This window comes from Lemur catta, chromosome X, assembly GCF_020740605.2.
Source record: "Lemur catta isolate mLemCat1 chromosome X, mLemCat1.pri, whole genome shotgun sequence".
Classification (NCBI taxonomy): Eukaryota; Metazoa; Chordata; class Mammalia; order Primates; family Lemuridae; genus Lemur; species Lemur catta.
Window position 1 is genome coordinate 56,141,191 of NC_059155.1, and position 25,363 is coordinate 56,166,553.

At 43.3% G+C, this 25,363-nt stretch overlaps 1 protein-coding gene across 1 annotated transcript; it reads left to right on the forward strand.

Moving 5' to 3' along the window:
- The first annotated feature begins 54 nt into the window (after positions 1–54).
- Positions 55–10,060, forward strand: LOC123628250 (X antigen family member 3-like). The gene is made up of 6 exons (XM_045537874.1): positions 55–108; positions 1,718–1,775; positions 2,708–2,799; positions 3,258–3,396; positions 5,231–5,356; positions 10,002–10,060. The coding sequence occupies exons 1-6, from the start codon at positions 55–57 to the stop codon at positions 10,022–10,024; spliced, it is 492 nt and encodes a 163-aa protein (XP_045393830.1). The 3' UTR covers positions 10,025–10,060.
- The last annotated feature ends 15,303 nt before the right edge of the window (positions 10,061–25,363 follow it).

The window sequence follows — 25,363 nt, forward strand, 5'->3', positions numbered from 1 at the left end:
CAGGGAGGCAGGGGTTAGAGGGAAAGTCATAAATCAAAACGTGGGAGGTATACGATGGTTTGGCCAGAAAAGGCGGGTCATCTTGAAGAGGGCCTTCAGAGGCTACAGGTGGGTTTAAAGATTCTTTGACTTGTAATTGGTTAAAGACATGAAGCTTTGTCTAAAGGCTTGGAATGTTCTAACATGAGGAGTTGTTTATCAGAGATAAGCCCTGGGACATAGACTTGTTGTGTATATTGAGGACCTGCAGGTTTGTCTTGCATACCCTTAGGCCTCTTAATGGGTTACAAAGGATGTGCCCAAGAAGGGAGGGGGCATGATGGGGCATGTCTGACCTCCCTCCTCCTGGCAGGCAATTTAGTGTTAGGATATTCCTTTGGCCACCAGGGGGTCCATTCAGTCAGCCTGTGGAGGGGGGGAGCCTGAAAATTTTATTTCAGTTCATGATACCAAACGTTATAGCTTGTCCTAGCCTACCTTAAATGTGCTCAGAACACTTATATTAGCTACACTTTGGAAAAATGGTCTAACACAGTACCTATTGTATAATAATATATTGAATACCCATGTAATTTATTGAATACTATACTGAAATGAGAAACACCCTCATTGTTTCCACTGCATGGGTACCCGAAGTACTGTTTCTACGGAATGTATGTAATTTTTGCACCATTGTAAAGTTGGGAAATCATAGCTTGAGCCATCATATGTCAGGGACCATCTGCGTTCTCTTTTTTGGACTACGGTATCAAGGTTACGCTAGCTTCATAAAGTGAATTGGGATAGAAAACATTTTCTGTTCTCCGCAACCGAAGTCTTTGCAAGACTTTGAATAACGTAGGGCTACGCTTTGCTGTGTTCATTTGTTTCTAGGTTGCATGTCTTTTAGCTTTGGACCTTACTTAAAAGTGACAGAAGGGGCCGTCACTTCAAACTTTGGAAGGCACCCATCTGCCCTGTGGGATGCCTACAACGATGCTGTCACTGAAAACTACCTGGCCCTGTTTCCGTGCTGAAACTAACCTTCTGTACACAGAAAATTAAATGTTGCCACTCTATTAATTTGCCGGCATACCTTTGATCTGTGCTACGTGGTCTTCAATGTGTGGCTGACTCTCGATCTGTGTATAGTGGTGACAACAGCTCCATTTATTGAGTCCTTTATCTGATAATGGCAGGAATATTAATAAGAGTGTGTATTGGCCGGGCCCGGTGGCTCACGCCTGTAATCCTAGCACTCTGGGAGGCCGAGGCGGGTGGATCGCTCGAGGTCAGGAGATCGAGACCAGCCTGAGCAAGAGCGAGACCCCGTCTCTACAAAAAATAGAAAGAAACTATCTGGCCAACTAAAATATATATAGAAAAAAAAAAAAATTAGCCGGGCATTGTGACGCACGCCTGTAGTCCCAGCTACTCGGGAGGCTGAGGCAGGAGGATCGCTTAAGCCCAGGAGTTTGAGGTTACTGTGAGCTAGGCTGACGCCACGGCACTCATTCTAGCCAGGGCAACAAAACGACACTCTGTCTCAAAAAAAAAAAGAAAAAAAACAAAGAAGACTCAGCGGTCGCAGGTCTGCGGACTATGGAAAAACCCAGCCCACACAGCACGTGCCCAACTCCGTGCGCATGCTCCCTTCCGCGCAAGACTGTTTTTGCGCATGCGCCCTTCCGCGCAAGACTGTTTTTGCGCATGCGCCTTGCTTTCCGCCTGTTGCTAGGGAGCTGCGCAAGGAGAGGTCGCGCCTTCCTTCTCCTTCTCGGAGACTCAGTCCCCAGGTCAGTGCACTGCTCCTCCCAGAAGTTTAAGTGTGAGTGAACGTGAGCAGGAGCCAGTGGGCTGCGGGCGGTAGGGCTGCGTGGTCCCTAGTCTTGGGGGAAGGTCCTTGAGGTGGTCGTCATTCTCCTTAGAGGCGGCGAAGCCGCCATGGGCCCGTCCACGTGGCGAGGCTGGGACAAGGGAGGAGGGCTCCGTGGAGGGGACGGGTCAGGTGAAGATGGGGCGGGTGCTGGGGGTGCTGTTGGAGGTATCTGAGTCCCAGGGGCGCCCGGGACCCCGGACGACAAAGGACAGATCCCGGGGTCCTTAGTAGGGACACGGACACGGACACGGGCAGGGGCGGGGCGGGCGGGCGGGCCGTTAGCAAGGGCCTGGAAACTGGGAACCCTGCGGGCTGGTGACGGCGTCCCCGAGGTCTGTGCAGCGCCCCGCAGCGGTGCCCGGTGAGGAGCGGGCCCGTCGCTTGTGTGGCGACTTCTCACCTGCGCCATGGCGGTTCGGTAGGGGTCCTAGTAGACGCCACGGGGAAGAGTGGGCGCGGCCGTGCGCCCCAACAAAACTCAATTGGGAGGGGGACGTGGGCCTAGTGAACGGGCCTGCGACGGAAGTAGCAGTCGTTCCCGTTTTAATTTTCTAGCCGTATTTTCCCAAACGTGTCCGTGATGAGAGTCTAGCTGTGAAACTAGAACTCATCAGACGTGTCCTGTCTTTTGCCACAAACCTTTAGAGGATTCCTCTGCCAGTTTGGCCAACATAAATGGCTATGCGAGCACTGAGTAGGCGTACATGCTTATATTTACCTTGGGACTTAATTTCAAAGTATTTTGAGAATTAAAAAAAAATAATTCCAAGATAACATTCGGCCATGGAAGTGGTCAGGTATAACTATCCTCTTAAGTTCATTTTTCCAATCTCAGTATTCTGCTTTCAGCGAGAAATATGAGATACCGAGGAGGATCAACATACAGGCCTAGACTAAGAAGAAACCAGCGAGGATTTCCTAAGCGGCTTGGGCCTGTGGTTGTGAGTGCTTTCACATTTGATGTTTTCCCGTTAGGAGAAAGTTATTTTTGTGGGAGTGTTCGTGAGCAGGTACAGATAACACTGGTAAAAAGGTCTTCCATGCTGATAAAAAGTGGTAACGAAATCTCCTGAAGGAAACATTGATCCAGGATGATTATGTTCTCTTTAGTTCCCTGGATTCTGCCCCTGATTTCTTTCTCATACTTACCCATGGCAGACTGTACACGTCCATCCCCAGATTGATACAGATAGCTTCCAGACTCCTTGTGGGTAACTCTTCTAGGAGTAACCTGTCTGTGGGAAGAGTAACTTTATTAAGAATAAGTACATACAATGATGTTGGGGAAATGACCTTAGACTTCCTTACGACCAGAAATATCTGTGTAGTCTGTAGATTTATATTACTGACCTGTATCGATAAGGAATGTTTTCATTTCCGTGCACACACACCCCTCTAGGCCAAACAGCTCAGTGTTGAAGAGCCTCCGCAGAAGGAGCCACCACTTGCAACTCAGGATGTTACTCCTGGAGAGAAGAGTGATGCGGGTGCACTTGAGGGTCCAGGTGATGGGAAGGCAAAGAAAGAATGTCTGTGGGGTAAGAGGGCATACGTGTGCATCGTGCATGATGACATAACCAGTAACAGGAGGAAAGAAAACATTAGAAAAGGATCTGAAACATGTCCTAAAAGTTGGCTGGAAAAGTGAAGAGTACAGTTTGCAGCTTCATCGAGAACCTTGATGTACTGAATCTTATCGTTTTCTTCAAGATTTATTTTGTTGTGCTTGAAAATACAGTCCTTGCTAAATCAGAGCAAGGTGTTCAGTTGTAGCTATAAACTGTATGTTATTTCACTACTGTAATTTGTTCTTCTTAGAATGTTATTGTAGGGTCTTCTGAGCCATTGGGTCAAAAGTGTCAGCGACCTTCAGTAGCATGTAGAGTACCAAGGCAACCTACTTGTAGCACCCTAAATAAAGCCCATTTGCATAGGAATGTTAGCGCTATTTTATAAATAAGAAAACTGAGGCTCGGGGATTGAGGCTTACCAAAGAGCATTTGACTCATGGAAGCGGAATTCATGTTTCACTCCAAGGTTTGTGTTCTTCCTACCGTCTATGTTGTAAGGAAAAGTGAAGAGTTTTGCTTAAAATGCTTAAGGCTCAAGTGTGTCTGTACTGTAGGGTCGCTCGTACTGGCCCAGGAAACAGCACAGTTCAGTGCAGCAGGATAGAGACTCTAGAAAAGACCCAGTGGCTGACAGCCACTATTTCCTGTGGTTGATATTTTTTACACTAACTTTGGTAAGAGCTGGATAATTTAGGATACTTGCATACAGATGGCTACATGAGTATGATTTATAAGTGACTTTTAACAGATACTTAAATGCTTTTCTGGTTAGAAAAATCAAAAGTCTCATAAGAGCATCATGAAACAAATTATTTTCTCAGAGGATACCATTTTCAATCTAAACATTTACGCAGTGGGGGCCATGGGTTATTTTAGCAATTAACTGTTTTGAAGTTTCCGGAATATGACTGACAACAATGCCCATGAATTTCTTTCCACTCAACTTCCCTACTCTCACTGTAAATTACAGTAATTTTTGCTTTTATTTTTGGTAGTTTGTTCTAAATGGCATTCATTTATAGCAAGTTACTTACAGGGCCCTTGGGCCTCAACATAACTTCAGTTAATTTGAACAAACTAATTTTCAAATTACCTCAATAAGGGATGGTTGTCATGACTGTAAGATTTGTCATAAGCCCACAAATACACTTACCTAACCCTTCAGAAGATTACGGCCGGGCCCGGTGGCTCACGCCTGTAATCGTAGCATTCTGGGAGGCCGAGGCGGGCGGATTGTTTGAGCTCAGGAGTTTGAGACCAGCCTGAGCAAGAGCGAGACCCCGTCTCTACTAAACATAGAAAAAAAATTATATGGACAGCTAAAATATATATATAGAAAACTTAGCCGGGCATGGTGGCGCATGCCTGTAGTCCCAGCTACTCGGGAGGCTGAGGCAGGAGGATCGCTTGAGCCCAGGAGTTTGAGGTTGCTGTGAGCGAGGCTGATGCCACGGCACTCTAGCCTGGGCAACACAGTGAGACTCTGTCTCAAAAAAAAAAAAAAAAAATTGAAAATGCTACCCATGGTGCGACTCCAGATTTGTTGGATAGCTAATCCGCACTCGCCTTAATACACGGTGGTAACATAGGAAATGTAGGTGTCCTGTGCTTTATCCTTCCATTGTCATTTAAAATAAGACTTCCTGATACAGGAAAACGCAGGAGTAAAGGCCATGTTTGCATCACATTACCACACTAGCCTACAGGCTTTTATTTCATAAGGCTGAGGGAAGGAAAATTATAATTTACTTACTTATATTTCGTGTTTTCTGCTTAAATTGATAACATTTTTATTTTTAAGGCCCTGACCTGGAAGCTGATCTCCAGGCACTGTCTCAGCCAGAGAATGGGGGTGAATGCCCGGGTCCTGACGTCAAAGAAGAGGAGAGTCTACCAAATCTAAAGCCCGTGGAGGTGCTCGAAGGAGGTGTGTTATCCATTAAGATACACAACTATGTGGGTCCTTTTTCCCACAATATTACATCTTTAATAATATAAAGATAAAATTACTGCAACCCTAATGATAGAGTTCACATGTGAAGATCTTTGGACGGTAGTTCAGACCCCAGATGCCTGACCGCATGACTTAACCACTATCAGACGCAGAAACAAATTGGGTCTAAGCCATACTGAATCATCACACGTGAAAGCATTTTCTTCCTTTTGAGTGTAAGCAACAGCTAACAATCTTCACAATCTTTTATAATTTCTGCTTTTAACAAATACGTAATGCATTTGGAGTATCAGTTTGTGTGAAATACGCTAAGACACTGAAGAAGCTTCTGGCACCAGCTGTAACATAATTTAGGAGATTCTGGATGAATCCCTTAACTTGTAGACCCACCTTTGCTCTCATTAAAATTAGTGATGTCAGCTTGGTATGATGTTGTGTACTTGTAGTCCCAGCTACTTGGGAGGTTAAGGCAGGAGGAGGATCACTTGTGGCCAGGAGTTCGAGGCCACAGTGGCCCATAATCACACTTACGAATAGGCACTGTGCTCCAGCCTGGGCAACATAGTGAGACCCTATCTCTAGAAAATAAGAGGAAGAACTAAATTTTTAAGTATTAGCGAATTAAAGTCAGGTTCAATGCTGATTTTTTGCATTCTCCGGTTCTGTTGGCTAGAATACACAGATACTGTGTTTTAAATGATTTACTATAAAATAACAGCTCGAGTCAAATTATAATATCTGAATCAAGATTTCATTGGTCCTAAGAACATGAGCAGGCACTCTGCTTGATAATTTCTTTTTCTGTATGGAGACCTAAATGCCTGTTCTTGGATTTTGTCAAATTCTGAATTCTCTGGCTCTGAAGGAAAAGTTGCGTGTTAAATCCTTCCGCCAGTGAAGCGTTGAAGGACTGAATAATTAAATGGCAAGGGATAGTCCAGTGTCTCGTTTGTGTGCCTGATCAAGTCGGGACGTTGCATGTAGATCAGCGATGATCATGATGAGTAAGGTGCTTATGCCCAGCATGTTCTCTGCCCCACTGTCACTCTTCATGAGCTACGATTTCTAATGAAACCGTGGACACCCATATGATACAATCACCTCTAACCACTGCATAGATTACATACCACAAGTTTCTGCCTTGAGGCATCAACTGATAGGGTTTGAAATTCGAAGTCCTTAACGTCGTAATTCCCAAATAGTCAACATAAGTACATTTCACACGTTTTCCAAATTGCCTGACTGTTAATTACAAGAGCGTCTGAATTTAAAGGAACCAATTGATGTTTATGGAAAGATTTCCCTTGCATTAGTTTTGTAAATGTTCTTACTCTATGCCGCAGAACCGTTCCATTAGACCTGTGGTCCCCAACCCCCAGTCCAGGGACCAGTACCGGTCTGTGTCCTGTTAGAAACCAGGCCACACAGCAGGAGGTGAGCGGCTGGTGAGCAACAGAAGCTTTATCTGTGTTTAGATCCACTCCCCATCGGTCACATCACCGCATGAGCTCCGCCTCCTGTCAGACGAGCAGAGGAATTAGACTCTCACAGGAGCGCGAAGCCTACTGTAAGCTATGCACGTGAGGGACGTGGGTTGTGCGCCCCTTATGGGAACGTCATGCCTGACGATCTGAGGGGGAGCTCAGGTGGTGATGTTAGCCCTGGGGAGTGGCTGCAAATACAGAGGACGAGTGGCAGAGCGGTTTGACTGCACAGAGACCATAGTAAATCAGTTGCTTGCGGGCTCATATCAAAACCATATCACTGGCCGGGCGCCGTGGCTCACGCCTGTAATCCTAGCACTCTGGGAGGCCGAGGCGGGTGGATGGTTTGAGCTCACTAGTTCGAGACCAGCCTGAGCAAGAGCGAGTCCCCATCTCTACTAAAAAATAGAAAGAAATGAGCTGGGCAACTAAAATCTATATAGAAAAAATTAGCCGAGCCTGGTGGCACATGCTTGTAGTCCCAGCTACTCGGGAGGCTGAGGCAGAAGGATTGCTTGAGCCCAGGAGTTTGAGGTTGCTGTGAGCTGGGCTGACGCCACGGCACTCTAGCCGAGACAACAGAGCAAGACTTTGTCTCAAAAAACAAACAAACAAACAAAAAACCGTATCACTGTGTGGCAAGTGACAATTATGCTGCATCTGGTGGCAAGCTTTAAGTCAGAACCCGACACTTACTTGAGTCCATGTGCGGCCTGCCCGTTATTGTATTTACTACTTCTGTCCGTAAAGGTAGATCACTGGCCGGAGTTTCTGAGTTACGACAGCCACTCCAGAGATTTCTTTTAGAAAAACAGTCACGACTGGCAGCATATTTCAGTGACACCGAATGGGTCACAAAACTTGCTTCCTTATGTGACATATTCAAGCTGCTCAACGAACTCAATCTGTCACGTCAGGGGAGAATGACAGCTGTGTTCAAGTACACACATAAAGTGGCTGCATTCAAAGACAAACTGGAATATGGGGCCACAGTGAACCTTGGGATTTCTGACGTGTTTCAAACATTAGCAGAGATTTTGAAAGAGACTGAGCCTTCTTTCTCCCAGCTGGTGCTTGATCACCCATCTCAACTTTAAAAAGAGTTTGAGCATTATTTCCCAACCAGAAAAGACCCCGGAACTGGGAAGGACTGGATCCCAGACGCACTCACTGGTGAATAAGCCAGGTGAATGAATGGACTTTGTGCTAGAAGAGGATCAACTGCTTGAGAGTGCAAATGATGGTGGCCTTAAAAGTAGTTCTGAGACAACGTCAAATCTCCATACGTGTTGGATGAAAGTCAAGGCAGAACATCCTGAGATTGCCACAAAAGCACTGGAAAGCCTGCTTCCATTTCCAACAGCCTATGTTTGTGAAGCAGGGTTTTCTGCAGGGACAGCAACCAAAAGGAGATTACGGAGTAGACTGGACATAAGCAACACACTTCGGGTGTCACTGTCTGCCATCCCCCCCAGATGGGACTGTGTAGTTGCAGGAGAACAAGCTCAGGGCTCCCAGTGGTTCTGTATTATGGCGAGCTGTATAATTATTTCATTATATATTACAATGTAATAATAATAGAAATAAAGTGCACAATAAGTGTAATGTGCTTGAATTATCCGGAAACCCTCTCCCCTTCCCCCACCCATGGAAAAATTGTCTCCCGTGAAACTGGTCCCTGCTGCCAAAAGGTTAGGGACTGCTGCATTAGACTATTTACATTAAAAGATCCTTTTCAGACAAGTTCCAGGAGCCTATTATACATGACTAAAACTTACTCTTAGGAACATCATAGCCTTCGAAGTGTATGTTATTAAAATAATAGTCTGTGTCAGCAGTATTTTATTACTATAACAAATAACAATAAGAGAGCAATGGAATTAACCTAAGGGAAAAGGGAAGAGGTGCTTAATAATAGACAGATATGAATCTTTACTAAAAGGAAAAGTCATCCAACTAATAAAAAGAGAATGCTCTTTTCAAAAACAGCCGTGAATGCAGTATCCGGTGGTTTACATAACCTTGAAGAAAGTGGGAAAAGCCCGTCGAGGAATGTGAGCAAGACACTAACAGATGTTGAATATATTGTATGATGGGAAGTGAACTTGAGCTCTAACATTTTCAAAATATGGATGAAATGGTTGATACGCTAGGAAAGCATACATTATTCACTATATCCCAGTATACCTAAATATGTAAACATCACAAATAAATACCATGGAAGAACTTGTTAAATATGTCAGTTGTCCTTCAAAGTCACGTATTTTAGAAACCACTGTTTGGCTTTTCCAGGTGCCTTACTCTACCTTCCCATTTTCCTGTCCCTGCATTTGTTTCTTTCTTTTCTTTCTTTCTTTCTTTTTTTTTTTTTTTTGCCATACTGAGAGATACGGTATATATCTCCTTGACATTTTGATGTCAAAAATGGTGATAACTTAAAACTCGTGTGGCCATATAATTTCATGTACAAACTAGAGCACTCTCAAGTGTAAAAAGAGGCATTCTTCATCATTACATCGGGACTAACAGTGAAAAGCAGGGAGAGATGGTCACCCTACGTAAACAACCGCATAAGGGTAAACTAGCCCAGAGACACATTTTTGTACTTTTGTGCAATAGAGAAAAAGCAAATGAGACACTGGCCTTTGTATTAGGTCACTTATGCAGTTCCTAATGTGACATGAACTGTTTTATCTATCTTGAATCCAGAGTATTACTTCAAGCCAAAACATTAAATTCGTTTTTGTAAATTCCTTTTGTTTCTTCGGTTTTTTGTGTGTTGGTTAGATTTTTAGTAAAAGTATGCGCAATATTTGCTTCCTACTTAAAAGCACCTTTTAATCGGTTCATGTGATTTAATCTGTTCTGAACTCACACGGTCTTTTGGTTTCCTTGTACTGCTAGGAAGCAGGGTGTGTTTTTAAAATATTGATAATGTGTATGCTTGGAAGTCTATTTGCAAGGTCCGTACACAGGTCTAAATGAATGCAAGCCAAAGGATGACTCTTAGGCTTCAGGTTTTATTAATAGTTTGTTTTATAAAACCAAAAGTATGATGTCCTTTGTATGCCTGTAATATCATTGGAATAAAGTTTTTCTCAGTAACGTTCTCAGCTATTATTTTTATATTACAGGTGAAGGACAACCACAGGTTTAAATGAAGACAAGCTGAACAAGCTGAAACACTGCAGACTGTTCTTCTATTGGATATTTGACTTAAAATTATCTCAATAAAGTTTTGACAGTTTTCTTGAAAGAAGTCTTGCACATATTTTGTTCAGTTTATTCCCAGGTATTTGGAACTGTTGAACATTATATCTTCTTTGAAATTTTGTATTCTGATTGAGCCGGTACATACAGGTGTTATATTTTGAAATTTTGCAATATCCTGTTGGTGTCTGACAGGGTTTCCTGGCACACAGCTCCTAAAATACTTAGCATGGCCACAGAGTGATGTCTTTTTGTATGTTAATGAATTGACTGAGGCTGGCAGCCCCTACATTGCTCTAGTCTAGGATAAAGGATTAAAGAGTTGTGACGTTCAGGCCCCACCCTCAATCTTTGCGGAGGGGGGCAGGCCCCCCTCCCCAAGAGTTAAGCTGATCGCCAGTGGCCAGTGGTTTAATCAACCGTGCCTACTTCATGAAACCTTCATGAAAACCTGAAAGGTCAGGATTCAGAGACCTTGTGGAGAGCTGAACACATGGAAGTTTCCAGTAGGTGGCATGCTAGAAAGGGCATGAAAGCTCTCACCCCTGCCCCCTGTTAGAACTGGTTTCCCTCGGCCCCAGGGACAGAGAGGCAGAGTCACTGAGGCTGCAAAAGGCAAAGGAGTTTACTGGCTAGCTCGAGCTAGGGTCCGAGTCTCAGAGCAGCAACGCAGTGGCCTCTCCAGGAACCAGGACCCCGCCCTGGGGTAAAAATTAAGCTTTTATACTTTTCGGTAGGTAACATACGCTGGGCACACACCATCCCCCCTCCCTCCCTCAGTTCATTTGTTCCTTCAAGACTGGCTGACCGTGTCGGTTCCTGATTGGTCTGTTCCATGGTCGTGTTAACTCCTGATTGGTCGGCTCCAAGGTCATCGCCGTCATTTCGGGGAAGGGGAGGGCCCGCGCCGGGGAAACCGAAACTGAGGCCTACTCCAGGAAGCCTAGCCTGTCATGGAGTTACCTTTGCTCTTACACCCCATACCTCACCCTATGCATGTCTTCATCTGTATCCTTCGTAATGCCGTTTTTTTTGTAAACCGATAAACATAAATAGGTGTTTGCGTGAGTTTTATGAGCGACTCTAGCAAATACGTCTAACCCAAGTGGGTCAGGGGAGCACCAGTTCAGAGCCCAGTGGGTCAGAAGCACAGGTAACACACCCTGGGGCTTGCAAGTAGCATCCAAAGTGGGGGTCAGTTTTGTGGACCTAAGCTGCTGACCTGTGTGATCTGACACTGTCTTCAGGTAGGTGGGTTCCGGATTGAATTGGAGGACACCCAGCCTAGTGTTCACTGCAGAATCGATTGCTTGCTTGATCTGTGGGGAAAATCCCCATAGATTTGGTCACGGAAGTCTTCGATGTTAATTTTTGTGGGGTGAGTGCAGAGGAAAAAGAGTTTGCTTTTTGGACTCCACAAGTATAATGTATGTATACTTATTTTTTTTATTTCAAAATCTTAAGTGGGTACAAATGTTTTAGGTTACGTGTGTGAAGTAAAATAAAATCCTAAACCTCCCAGCCACCAGGTGACTGAATGGACCCCCTGTTGGGCAAGGGCAGATCCTAACATTTAATTGCCTGCCAAGAGGCAGGAAGTCACACAAGCCTCATCCTGCCCCCTCCCTTCTTGGAGATACCCTTTGTAACCCATTCATTAACAGGCCTAAGGGTATGCAAGGCAAACCTGCAGTTCCCCAATTTACATAACGAATACATGTTCCCTGACTTCCCTCTGATTAACAGCTCCTTATGTTAAAACATTCCAAGCCTTTAGAATAAGCTTGGTGTCTTTAAACAATTACAAGTCAAAGAATCTTTAAACCCACTTACAGCCTGTAATCCGGGGCATAGAGATGGCCCACCTTTGGGGGCCAAACCAATGTATGCATTCCAGGTATTGATTTGTGATTTTACCTGCAACCCCTGTCTCCCTGAAGTGTATAAAACTGTAACCCAGGACAGGGAGTCCACTTGCTCAAGGCTTCTTGGGCGTGGCTCCGGGTCGTGATCCTCAAATGTGGCTCAGAATGCATCTCTTTAAAATTATTTTACAGACTTTGGCTTTTTTTCCGTTGACACATGGATCACTTTTGTAATGCTGGAGTCCCAGCTAAAGATGTGCCCATCACCCAAATAGTGTTGATAGTACCCATTAGGTAGGTTATTGACCCTCCCCTCCTCCACCTACACCCTGATTCATATCCACTGACTTTTACTTCCCTCTGTGCACATGTGTGTTCATCATTTAAGTTCCAGGTTAATAGTGAGTACGTGTGGTGTTTGTTTTTCCATTCTTGAGAAACTTAGGAGAATGGTCGGTCTCCAGCTCCATCCAGATTGTTGCAAAAGGTGTTAATTCATCTCTTTTTATGGCTGAGTAGTACTCAGTGGTATACATACACCACGTTATATTAATCCACTGATGAATTGATGGGCAGTTGGGTTCATTGCACATCTTTGCAATTGTGAATTGTGCTGCAATAAACATTGGAGTGCAGGTGTCTTTTTGATAAAGTCTGTTTTCTCTTTGGGTAAATACCCAATAGTGGGATTGCTGGATCAAATGGTAGGTCTCCTTTTACTTCTTTGAGGAATCTCCATACTGTGTTCCATGGAGGTTGTACTAATTTGCAGTCCCCAACAGTGTATAAAGTGTTCCTTTCTCTCTGAATCTACGCCAACATCTATTGTGTTTGGACTTTTAAAGAAAAGCCATTCTACCAGGGGTAAGGTGATACCTCATTGCGGTTTTAATGTGCATTTCCCTGATGGATAGTAATGTTGAGCATGTTTTCCTATGTCTGTTGGCCAGTTTTCTAATTTTGAGAAGCTTCTGGTCCTATCTTTTGCCCACTTTTTAATAGGGTTGCTTGTTTTTATATTGGTCATTTGCCTGAGTTCTTTGTAAATTCTGGTTATGTAGCCCTTCGTTGGATATGTAACTTGCAAATATTTTCTTGCGTTCCGTCGCTTGTCTGTCTGCCCTGTTGATTGTTTCCTTAGCTGTGCAGAAGCCTTTTAGTTTAATGAAACCCCGTTTATTAATTGTTGTTGTTGCCATGATTGTCATTGGGGTCTTTTTCATAAAGTCTTTGCCTGTATTCATATCTAGAAGCCCTGCAGGTCCCCAAGGGTAGAGGCGTGGGCCCCCAGCCTCTCTGGGAACTTCAGACTGCAGGATGTACCAGCTGGGAGGAAGGGGCTGCTCCCCAAATTCTCTGCTCTAACTCCTGTCCCAGTTGCAGTGGGTGGGGGAGAGGTGGGGAGAGAGAAGCGTCTGAATAGAAGAAACCCGGCTCTCTGTCCTCTCTGGTCACTCTCCTTGGAGGGGACCCCACACAGAGTGTCCAAGCTCTGGGATCCCGCAAGGTCTCCGGACAATTCCATGGTTGCCCCAGTGCAGGGGTTTGTGGGGTGGAAAATCTTCCCAGTGACTTGGTAGCCGGCTGATCTCCGAAGGACCATGAGTGGGAGAGAGGGATCCCTCCTTACCCCTGCACTGGACTCCTAAGCGTCCCTGGGTCTGGTCCTCACGGATTCCTGGAGTTCCGTTATCTTTTTCCTTGTCTGCTTCCCAGTTTTCCTCCATGATGTCCCTGGCAGGCTCTGGCACTCTTCTCACTGAAATTTCACCTGCGGTGTGTTCCCTCTCCCACCTCCCCTTCCTTCTGAAACCCTTCCTTGTCTCAGGGATGTTCCAGCAACTGATGTCTCTAGTCAGCCATCTCGCCCCATCCTCGGTATGCTTATTTTCTGTGCAGCCATCTTGCTGAATAAGCTTACCAAATTTATCTCTAGATGCTTTTTGATTTTCAAGATATACAATCACATCATCTTTGAATAATATCAGCTTGCTTCTGACATTTTAGATATTGTACAATTTTTCCTTTTCCCATTTTACAACATTGGACAGACCCACTCCGTACAATGTTAAGTAGAACTGGTGATAGTGGACATCCTTGACTCATGCCTGCCAGGAAGTGGACAGTTTTAAACATTTCACCATGTTTAATGTGCTTTTTGTAGATATATTTTATCAGAATAGGAAGTTCCCTTCCATTCCTAATTTGCTAAGAATATTTATGTTGAATATATATATGACTTTAGTTAGACACTTGTAGCACATCCATTAGATGATCACAGAATTTTATTCCTTCCGTTCATCTGTTACTGTGGTGCATTACATTGGCAAATTGCTATGTTTCAACTAACCTTGCATTCCTAGGGGAAAGAGTTTGGTCATGACATGTCCTTTTCGAAGAAATCTATGTGTTAATAATTTGTTAAAATTTTTTATATATATCCTCCTGGGTGACACTAACCTAAATCTTGTTTCACATACCGATGCTGTTCAGCTTACCAAGGGATTATGTCCAGTGAGTCCATCATAAATTGAAAATTTCTGAAGTTTACGATGCCTTTAATATACCTAACATACTGTTAACGTAAAAAAAAAAGCCAAATTCTGTAAAATAATTTTAAAGACAGTTACTCTGAGCCAGATTTAAGGGCCATAACCGGAGCCACGCGCAAGAAGTCTTGAGCAAGTAGACTCGCTGTGGCTGGGTTACGGTTTGGTTTTATGCATTTCAGGGAGGCAGGGGTTAGAGGGAAAGTCATAAATCAAAACGTGGGAGGTATACGATGGTTTGGCCAGAAAAGGCGGGTCATCTTGAAGAGGGCCTTCAGAGGCTACAGGTGGGTTTAAAGATTCTTTGACTTGTAATTGGTTAAAGACATGAAGCTTTGTCTAAAGGCTTGGAATGTTCTAACATGAGGAGTTGTTTATCAGAGATAAGCCCTGGGACATAGACTTGTTGTGTATATTGAGGACCTGCAGGTTTGTCTTGCATACCCTTAGGCCTCTTAATGGGTTACAAAGGATGTGCCCAAGAAGGGAGGGGGCATGATGGGGCATGTCTGACCTCCCTCCTCCTGGCAGGCAATTTAGTGTTAGGATATTCCTTTGGCCACCAGGGGGTCCATTCAGTCAGCCTGTGGAGGGGGGGAGCCTGAAAATTTTATTTCAGTTCATGATACCAAACGTTATAGCTTGTCCTAGCCTACCTTAAATGTGCTCAGAACACTTATATTAGCTACACTTTGGAAAAATGGTCTAACACAGTACCTATTGTATAATAATATATTGAATACCCATGTAATTTATTGAATACTATACTGAAATGAGAAACACCCTCATTGTTTCCACTGCATGGGTACCCGAAGTACTGTTTCTACGGAATGTATGTAATTTTTGCACCATTGTAAAGTTGGGAAATCATAGCTTGAGCCATCATATGTCAGGGACCATCTGCGTTCTCTTTTTTGGACTACGGTATCAAGGTTACGCTAGCTTCATAAAGTGAATTGGGATAGAAAACATTTTCTGTTCTCCGCAACCGAAGTCTTTGCAAGACTTTGAATAACGTAGGGCTACGCTTTGCTGTGTTCATTTGTTTCTAGGTTGCATGTCTTTTAGCTTTGGACCTTACTTAAAAGTGACAGAAGGGGCCGTCACTTCAAACTTTGGAAGGCACCCATCTGCCCTGTGGGATGCCTACAACGATGCTGTCACTGAAAACTACCTGGCCCTGTTTCCGTGCTGAAACTAACCTTCTGTACACAGAAAATTAAATGTTGCCACTCTATTAATTTGCCGGCATACCTTTGATCTGTGCTACGTGGTCTTCAATGTGTGGCTGACTCTCGATCTGTGTATAGTGGTGACAACAGCTCCATTTATTGAGTCCTTTATCTGATAATGGCAGGAATATTAATAAGAGTGTGTATTGGCCGGGCCCGGTGGCTCACGCCTGTAATCCTAGCACTCTGGGAGGCCGAGGCGGGTGGATCGCTCGAGGTCAGGAGATCGAGACCAGCCTGAGCAAGAGCGAGACCCCGTCTCTGCTAAAAGTAGAAACAAATTATATGACCAACTAAAAATCTATATAGAAAAAATTAGCCGGGCATGGTGGCGCATGCCTGTAGTCCCAGCTACTCGGGAGGCTGAGGCAGGAGGATCCCTTAAGCCCAGGAATCTGAGGTTGCTGTGAGCTAGGCTGACCCCACGGCACTCACTCTAGCCTGGGCAACAAAGCGAGACTCTGTCTCAAAAAAAAAAAAAAAAAAAAAAAAGAGGGTGTATTATCTGTTTTCCACTTCTTGGTACTGGGGTCCAGTGTTTATGAACTCATTAAGCCTTTAAAAAACAAATTCAGACTTTTCATAAATACCTGACTGTAGGAAGAAACAGATTTGGGGATTCAAGTTCTAAGTTCAAAGCTCTTGCTCTTTCTCAAACCAAATGCTTCTGAGAGTGTTGAGTGCAGAAGAACTGTTATATACGTTGACTTTAGTGCTAATGTGATATTTTCACATAAACTTATGGAAATATAGATAAATATACATTTTTATTGTTTAACATAAATGGCTTTGTTCTTCTCCTGAAGGAAGAGTTTCCTAAAACGTGACGCACAGACCTCACATGATGCCCCGGATGAAATCATGGGCACAAAAACAAGGTTTAAAAAATAATTGTAATAATAACATACTTCTTTTAGTGTGCTACACAAAAATGTAACTAGACGTTTGGAGTAATTTGTGAGGACACAGAGAAAAGAACTGACATCAAAATTCACATGTAAAAATGCCACATCTGCAAACACTTCTGACCTTTCTTTAAAAGTTATGCAGAGGCAGGGAAGGAGAAGCACCAAACCTCTGTTTTCCTTTACATGAAACTCCATCAGCCTGACAGTCACCACATCTCATTCAGAAGCCCCTCCAGTTGCCTGCTTCCAGCCTTATAGCCCTATTACTGTACAAAATACAAGAATCACGACTCTGAATACCCCAAAAGATAATCCTACAACAAAGGGCCATACTCAGAATCCACACTACTTGGAGAATGGCAGGAAATTATAAACAGCAACTATTTCTGCTTGTTACAAAGGTTGCAAAGTATTTCTCGGTCCTGAAGGACTGGAAATCTAGGGTTCCAATAAAACGTGAGAGTGAATGTAGGATATCCCGTTTGCCACAAAATATATGTAAAGTTCCTAGGCTGTAGAGCTGGGGGAAACCATTAGGGCCTAGTTAGAAGAAAGAGGAGAGGAACCAACCAGGGGAACTTGCTGATCAAACTTACTTGGGTCCTACGTCCACTCCTACAGGCCATGGCATGAAATAGCCGTGGATTTCCACTCTAGCTCTGACACACACGGACCTGCAATGGTGGGAAAGGTACTTACATTCTTGGGTCTGTGTCCCCATTTCTAATGCAGAAATTAAATTAGTCATACTAAACGACTGCTGTGAAGAATACATGAGACTGGGCACAGTGGCTCACACCCGTAATCCTAGCACTTTGGGAGGCTGAGGAGGAAGGATCACTTGAGTCCAGGAGTTTGAGGTTGTAGTGAGCTAAGATTGTGGAACTGCACTTCAGCCCAGGTGACAAAAGACCCTGTCTCAAAAAGTAAATAAATGAATGAATAAATGAGGTAACAGATACGAAGTAGCCATTACATTGCAGATAAATTTGATTTACTAGTTATATTTCATTTTTCATTCAAATTGCCCAACTTTTTAATTTCATTTGCCTTTATAATTACATGTCTAGCAAGTGATAGTACTTTTGAATTTCAAGTAGAGATTTCATGTTAACTTTTTAAATGAATTTGAGTTCACAGACTTACTTGGTGTCCGACTCGGCATCAATTCTAAAGGTGGTTTGTAAATAACTGAGGTCTGACAAGGCTAACCCTACGTCATAGTATGTGCTAAAAACTGTGCTCCTTTTTGTATGTGAAGCCACAGAAAAAGTCAGTCAATATCTGGGTCATGCAGTAGCACACACCTCAGTACCACAGGCTGTCAAGTGGTCAAGCAGTCCTTAGGCAACCCTGTGGTGGCTAACAGGGGACAAGGATCACTACTGCAGTTGTCATCAATATTTTGGCTTCTCACATATCCATGGATTTAGCCAGTAAGAAGACAATGAGCCCAAATGGATCGAAATAGCTTATCACTCGCAGACACAGCAGAAGCAAGATCGGCATTGTGTCAGGCCCGTTTCCCTAGTCCCACGGTATGACACCGAATCAGAGGTGCTCGGTGGCAGAACAGATAGATGGTGGGTCTCTGCTGGTGAGGAGCCCACCGCCAAGCCACTAAGGTAGTGAGCAGTTTTATACCCCACACTTGTACCCTAAGATGAGGCAAGGAAGAACGTCCTGTGGTCATCTGAAACTGGGGAGATGGATGAATAATGGCCTCGTGTCAGCCTCCAACAGGACCAGATACGGAGGCAGCTGAGAAAAATGCCTGTGGCAGCACCACACCAAGCTGCTTCTCTCCCCTTGATCCAAGAGGAATCGGAAGGTGTTCTTCCAAGACTCAGGTCAGGCTGCAGTCTAGCGTGGCCTACACAGCCTGTGTGCTGACATGCACGATCTCCAGGGCGACACGGCACAGCCACTACTCTACAATGTCCGGCGTGAAACCAAGGCCCTCTGTACGGTGCCTATTAACATACCATGTACAATAAGGACTCCTGACAGGGGAGGTGCCTACCTGTTAGGGTCATTACGAAAGATTAATTAATCAATTTAGTAGCCGTGCACAGAGGGCTGCCATGTTACAGGAACTATCTGGGATGCTGACAGTGAAAAACCAGTGATGCCTGGTGCTTGCTGTGGGGGATGTCACACTCTGGTGGAGCAGACAGGCACTTAAATAGAAGAGCAGTTGAAGTGCAAAGGCGACATGCAGGTAAGGGCTGGGGGTGGGGGGCGAAACACTGAATGGAATGGCCAAGCACAGGTGGAAAACAGGAGAAAAGACTCATTGTAAGAGTGAAACAGACCGACTGGACTTCCCATTTCCATGGCTCACTGGGTTGACATACTTGATTCTGCGGATAGAAGGCTGGCTGACATCTACATCTCACCCTTAAGAAGCACAATCACCAAATTGGCCCCACACTTAAATAATCAGAATGGCCCCTTTTCATTAAAAATACAAATCTCTCTGCTCAGCCCCATTTCATACATGACGTAGCTGACAGTAAGAGAAGATAAGTATCTTACTCATGGTCAAAACACTGGTTCCTGATGCAGTCAGTTTTCAACCTAGAATTCTTGGAACCCCTGTGCACTTTTCATTAGAGCCATCTGTTTTGCTCTTAGAATTATCTTCTGTTTGAATTCACGTTTACCATAAATACTTTTCCTTTCTCTGCGTGCCCCATACAGTTCTTTTTGTAAATTCATCTGGAGTTTTTTCTGCACCTTTGTTGCCCAACTGCCAAAATATTTTTCAAAGTGAACCACACCACTTTGCATTCCTTCCAAGAGAGTACGAGTCCAGTTGTTTCAGCACTATTTCTTGAAAAGATAATCTTTCTCCATTGCCTTTGCAGCTTTTTGAGAATCAATTCATCATATCTGTGGGTCTATTTCTGGACTCGATTATCACCTGTTGATTTTTTCCAATATCACACTCCAGCCCTGGAACTGGGAGTCAGAAAATGGTTGTAGCACCATGTACTGCTGGGGAAAATGACAGAACCACACTGCACTTTCATAGTCATCACCATCTCCTGGGGTCTCAGTGCTAGACAGGAGGCTTTCTTTGACTCTGGTCCCTCCGTCTCCTGGAAGCCCCTACCACGCATGTATTTCCTCCCTCCTGGCCAAAGCACATTCCCATTCTCACCGGAGATGCAAGCAGGGAGTAGGAGGGAGAAGGGCCTTAGTGCTGGAAAGGGGTATGGATTCTGTTGCCTTGGCGACAGTCTTCTGCTCCTCAGCACCGGGTCACTCAGCTCAGATCCAGAGTTGGTTACCAGGGAAACCGAAGCTTAATCCACCTGACCCAAGAGAATAACAAACAAACAAAGGAGCAGAAACTGACACAGGATGTATTGTGGGAGGCCACCCATAGACGTGGAATTGTGACTCTCGTTAAATGTGTTTGTCACAAGGGTCCTTGCACATGCACAGACAAGTGTACACGTGTGTGCTCAGGAGCACTCCCTCCAGACCAGGGGAGCACAGTGACTGGGGTGTTCGGTACACATGGGGGAGGCAGGGGCTGAGGTGGGAATGTAGCCAGATGTCAGATCATGAAAGGCCAAGAAGCAAGACTTTTCATTTAAAAATCATTACCTACTCTTTCTTTCAAGGCTCATTTTGACATTTGTATTACAGGTAGAGCTTTATGCACAACTATTTATTTAGAGCAAACTCTATGCTAAATCTGTGTCACCTGAAAGGTGAAGCCACATTTCTTTGAAATAACTCTAACAGTACATTGCTGCCTCTTGTGGTTCGGTTATCCTGTGAAGCCTCTCTGGCATTCAGCAGCTGCTGAAATGACACCTCTGCAACACCAGAGTGGGAGGTCGGTTGAATATGTTCCTCTTCATTTATAGCAGCTTAGGAACAAAAGTGCACAGGTAGAGACAGTTACACAGGGCGGAAAATTTACCCACTGATGTAGGAAGTGAATGAATAGATGAAAGATAGTGGTACAATACAGAGGAGGCTTAACCTACATATGAAAATTGATCCCAAAATTGTACTTTTTTGAGCAAAACTTTAGCTGTTGCCCTTCCTGCTCTGTGATGTGTATTAAGTTGAAAAGCACCACTCAAGTGGATATGTAGTATTTACATCATTTTTGTATTTTCTAGTGCTTAGATGTTGGTCAGTTGGGAGAACTTCAGTGTTTCAGCAGCTAGACAGATGCATAAAAAGCATGATTGCATTCCTAAGCTTTTACGAGCTGGCGATAAACATGCCAAAGAATGCCAAAAGGAGGCAATTGGGTCCGGGAGGACCACAGAGGACCAAGTGTTGAAATTAGGAAGAAGGTCTCTTTAGAGAGTCCCTTGCTCTGTCTTACAGGATAATGCTTAAGCTTTTTAATGTGGTGTGGTTCTGGAGTTCATGGTCTATTGAAGCTCTCAAAGTATATTTCTTAGATGAATAGATGAATGACGTTATGATTTCATGCATCTATGTGTGGATGGATGGATGGGCTGAGACAAGATTGTGCAGTATCTGTGGGTTTACTTTGCTGGTACAAAAGCCTTTGTGAAATTTGCATAATAAAGGGAAATGAGATCTTTCAGTACAGGCTTTTTGATGGTGACAACTATTCCAGGAAAAATAGACTTGGCTAGGATTCAGAGCCCTGGTCTTCTCTTAGTGCTGACGATGTTAGAGAGGCATCTATAAAAAAATAGGCACATAACCCAGGTAAGTGGTCTTGTGCTTTGGAGTCACCTACCTCATAAGATTGCTGTGAGATTAAGCAAATCAAGGTATTAAAGTGGGCCTAGCATGTAGTAAGTAGTCAGTAATGCCATTCTTAATATTTATGTTGCTTTAAATGGGTAGGGGTCTCAGTGGTCACATTACCATGCCCATTACATCTAGAGAGATTAGCATTGTAGCATGGCAAAATGGTTGTTTGGAGGCTCAGCTGTAGGCTCAGGTCACCTTGCAAAGGCTGGGATTCTGTGTTGTTGAATGCGGTGCATGCTCTGATGGAGCAACCAGGAAATGGAGCTGTCTCTGTCCTGGCAAGTGTTTCTCAAGAGAACACGCAGGTATGTCAACAAAGAGGTAGATGACTGAGGGTAGATTAGGGGTAGGGAAGAGTGATCCCCTCAGTTACACCTGGTGAATGTCGCACCCACCCACTCTCCATGTCCCCTCATGAAGACCATGGTTGACTCTGCCACCTTCCTCTGCAAGCCCTTCATGTCCACTTCATCCAACCCTAAGCCTTCTCACTCTGAGCTTTTGGTAACCTGTGCCACACAGGGGATCAAGTACCTTCTAACATATCTGTGGGTAGCAGATTTCTCCATTGACTACATGTTCATTTTCCAAGGACAGCCACTGCCCTTGAAATTCCTCCTCACACCCCACCACAACAGCCAGCAAAGCACAAGTGGGAGGTGGCAAAGGGGAGGATTAAGACCTTTGTGACTGGTAAAGTGATCAACCAATGATTACATTGGCTCGGAATAGCTGCTGTCCTGACATGGAGCTACCCAGTGAGTAGCAGGCTGTGTGGAAAACACGCAGACAAGATCCTGAATCTTAGCTCCTCCATATTACTTCCTGTATGACCTTCAGGCTTATTTTATGCAAAATAGGGTGAATTGTTTCCTTGTCCTGTAATATTTTTGTCAATATTACTGGAGGTAAAGAATGTAAATTATTACACATTGTATTAATAGTTCTCATTGAATGTGACTACTTGCAGCTGTGATGTCTTCATTTTAGACTCATTTTTACCACTTTACCAGAGAGAGAATGAATATTAAACCTAAACCACTGCATTCTAAAAAAAATCCCACTGTCGTAGGAGAGAAAATGGACTATTAAGTAAGAAAACCCATTTTTTACTCCCCTCATCTTGCTATGAGGGGATCAAATCTTAGAAAGACAATTTAACTCCCAGTTTCTCTAATAATATCATGAGGGTGGATTCAAGTCCACATTACATTAACTTACATGTTTTATAGTTATTTCTAGGGCAAAGGTAGCAATCATTGTTATTTACTAGAACACATTTCTGGAAACTATCAGAAAGGATAGTTAGCTACTCTGCAAAAAACTAATTATCCAGTAAGAACATTATGATCTCGGTTGGGTGCCTGTCAGAAGACTCTACAGGGAATAAGTTAGTTATTATAGTTCATTATGCATCACGAAAAGTAAAGATACATATTTAAACCCTGACATAATTTGCACATAACCTCGATGCTCTCGTTTCTGTCTAACAGGTGTAAGAATGCTATTCATTAGAATCCCACAAGGGGGCGCCCATGCCTAAGGATTGACAGCTGAAGTATCTCAAGTGAGGGCAGGATAAACACTATGAGTTTGTTCACAATTGTGGAGAGGAACTTCTGATTTTTGCTGTAGGAAGAATGTACTACCTGCCTGGTTCTGACAGTACTTCTGCTCTATGCCTAGTTTTAGGTTTGGTTTAATCATCACTCAGATCATATCTTTTTTTCACCTTTCAATTAATTGTTGCTTATAATTTCTGGTCTTCAGTGGAGTCGTTATAATTTTTACAACACTTTTTCAAATTTAAAATAATCCAATCATCATTTAAGCAACTTCAAGCAGAATCTATTGCATTCAGACCACCAGGTTGACACAAATTCCAATTCAATTTTATCCTCCATAAAATCTAGTGAGGAAACAAGCTAAAGAAGAAAAATCACACAATCATATCAATACAGGAAAAGCATTTGACAAAATTCAACATCCATTTATGATAAAAATTCTTGTAAATCTAGAAACAGAGGGGAACTTCCTTAACTTGATAAAGAACACCTATAAAAAGCCTGGCCACTTATATTTTCCTGGATTGAGCTTGAGCCCATTATCCGCAGTGAGGTATCACAAGATCGCAAGAATAGTCTACACATATACTCGCCGTCAAATTGGTACTAACTGATCAACACTATAGTGCTCACATGGTAGTAATATTCTCCAGGGATTAGGGGGTTGGGGAGGACAAACTCACAAGTAAGGGTCACAGACATGGTGAACATTGTAGAGAGGAAGGGCATGCCTCTAAATCTTGCTTGGGTGAGGCAAAGTTATAAAATGTAACCAGAAGATATTTACACTTCAGTGTTTATTGCAGCATTATTCACAATGGTTAAATTATGGAATCATCTTAAGGGTTTATCAAGGGATGAATGGATAAAAATGATGTGGTGTATGTACACAAAGGAATATTATTTAGCCATGAAAAAGAAGGAAATTTTGTCATTTGCAGAAACATGCATAGATCTGGAAGACATTATTTTAAGTGAAATAAACCAGGCACAGAAAGACAAATATTTCATTTTCACACTGATATATGGGACCTAAAAAAAAATTGATCTCAAGGAAGTAGTGAATAGAATGGTGGCTACTAGAGATTGGTAAGGGTGGTGGGATGGGGTAATGAAGAGATGTTGGTGAAGGGGCAATTCTGTTTAATGGAAGGAAGAAGTTCTGATGTTTAGTGGTACAATGGGGCAACTATAGTTGACAATAGTTTATTGTATTTCAGAATAGCTGGAAGTTTTCAAATGCTCTCAACATAAAGCAATGATGATTGTTTCAGGTGAATCTTGTCCCAGTTACCCTGATTTGATCATTGTATGTTGTGTGCTTGTATCAAGATGTAACATGTAATCCATGAATATGTACAATTATTATGTATCAATTAAACAATTTAAAAAAAAAGCCTGGCTGGATAAAGAACATTTATTAAAAAGTTGGCTGGGTGTGGTGGCTCACATTTGTAATACTAGCACTCTGGGAGGCCAAGGCAGGAGGATCGCTTGAACCCAGGAGTTAGAGACCAGCCTGAGCAAAAGCAAGACCCCATCTCTACAAAAAAATAGGAAAATTAACCAGGTGTGGTGGTGTGCACCTGCAGTTCCAGCTACTCAGGAGGCTGAGGCAGGAGGATCACTTGAGTCCAGGAATTTGAGGTTGCAATGAGCTATGATGACACCACTGCACTCTACCCTGAGTGACAGAGTGATACTGTCTCAAAAACAACAGCAACAACAACAAACTCTACAGCTAACATTATCTTTAATGGTGAGAAACTAGAAGCTTTCCTCTAATATCAGGAAAAAAGCAAGGATGTTCCCTCTCACCACTCATTTTCAAGATCATACTGGAAGTCCTAGCGAATGCAATAAGACAAGAAAAGGAAATAAAATTTGTACAGAATGGAAAGGAAGAAATAAAACTGTCTATGATTCCAGATTACATGATTATCTATGTAGAAAATCTGAAAGAAGAGACACCAAAAAAACTTCTCCTGGAACTAATACGCCATTATAGCAAGATAGCAGGATACAAGGTTAATATACAAAAGTTAATCACTTTCCTGTGTACCAGCAATAAATAAATGGATTTTGAAATGAAAAACAATGCCATTCATATTAGCGCCCCCAAAATGAAGTGGTATAAATTTAGCAAAATATGTACAAAATCTATATGAGAAAAAGTACAAATCTGCAATGAAAGAAATCAAAGAACTAAATAAATGAAAAGGCCAGGTGCAGTGGCTCACGCCTGTGATCCTAGCACTCTGGGAGGCCGAGGCAGGTGGATCGCTCGAGGTCAGGTGTTTGAGACCAGCCTGAGCAAGAGGGAGACCCTGTCTCTACTAAAAATAGAAAGAAATTATCTGGCCAACTAAAAAAAATATATATATATATATGTATATAAAATTAGCT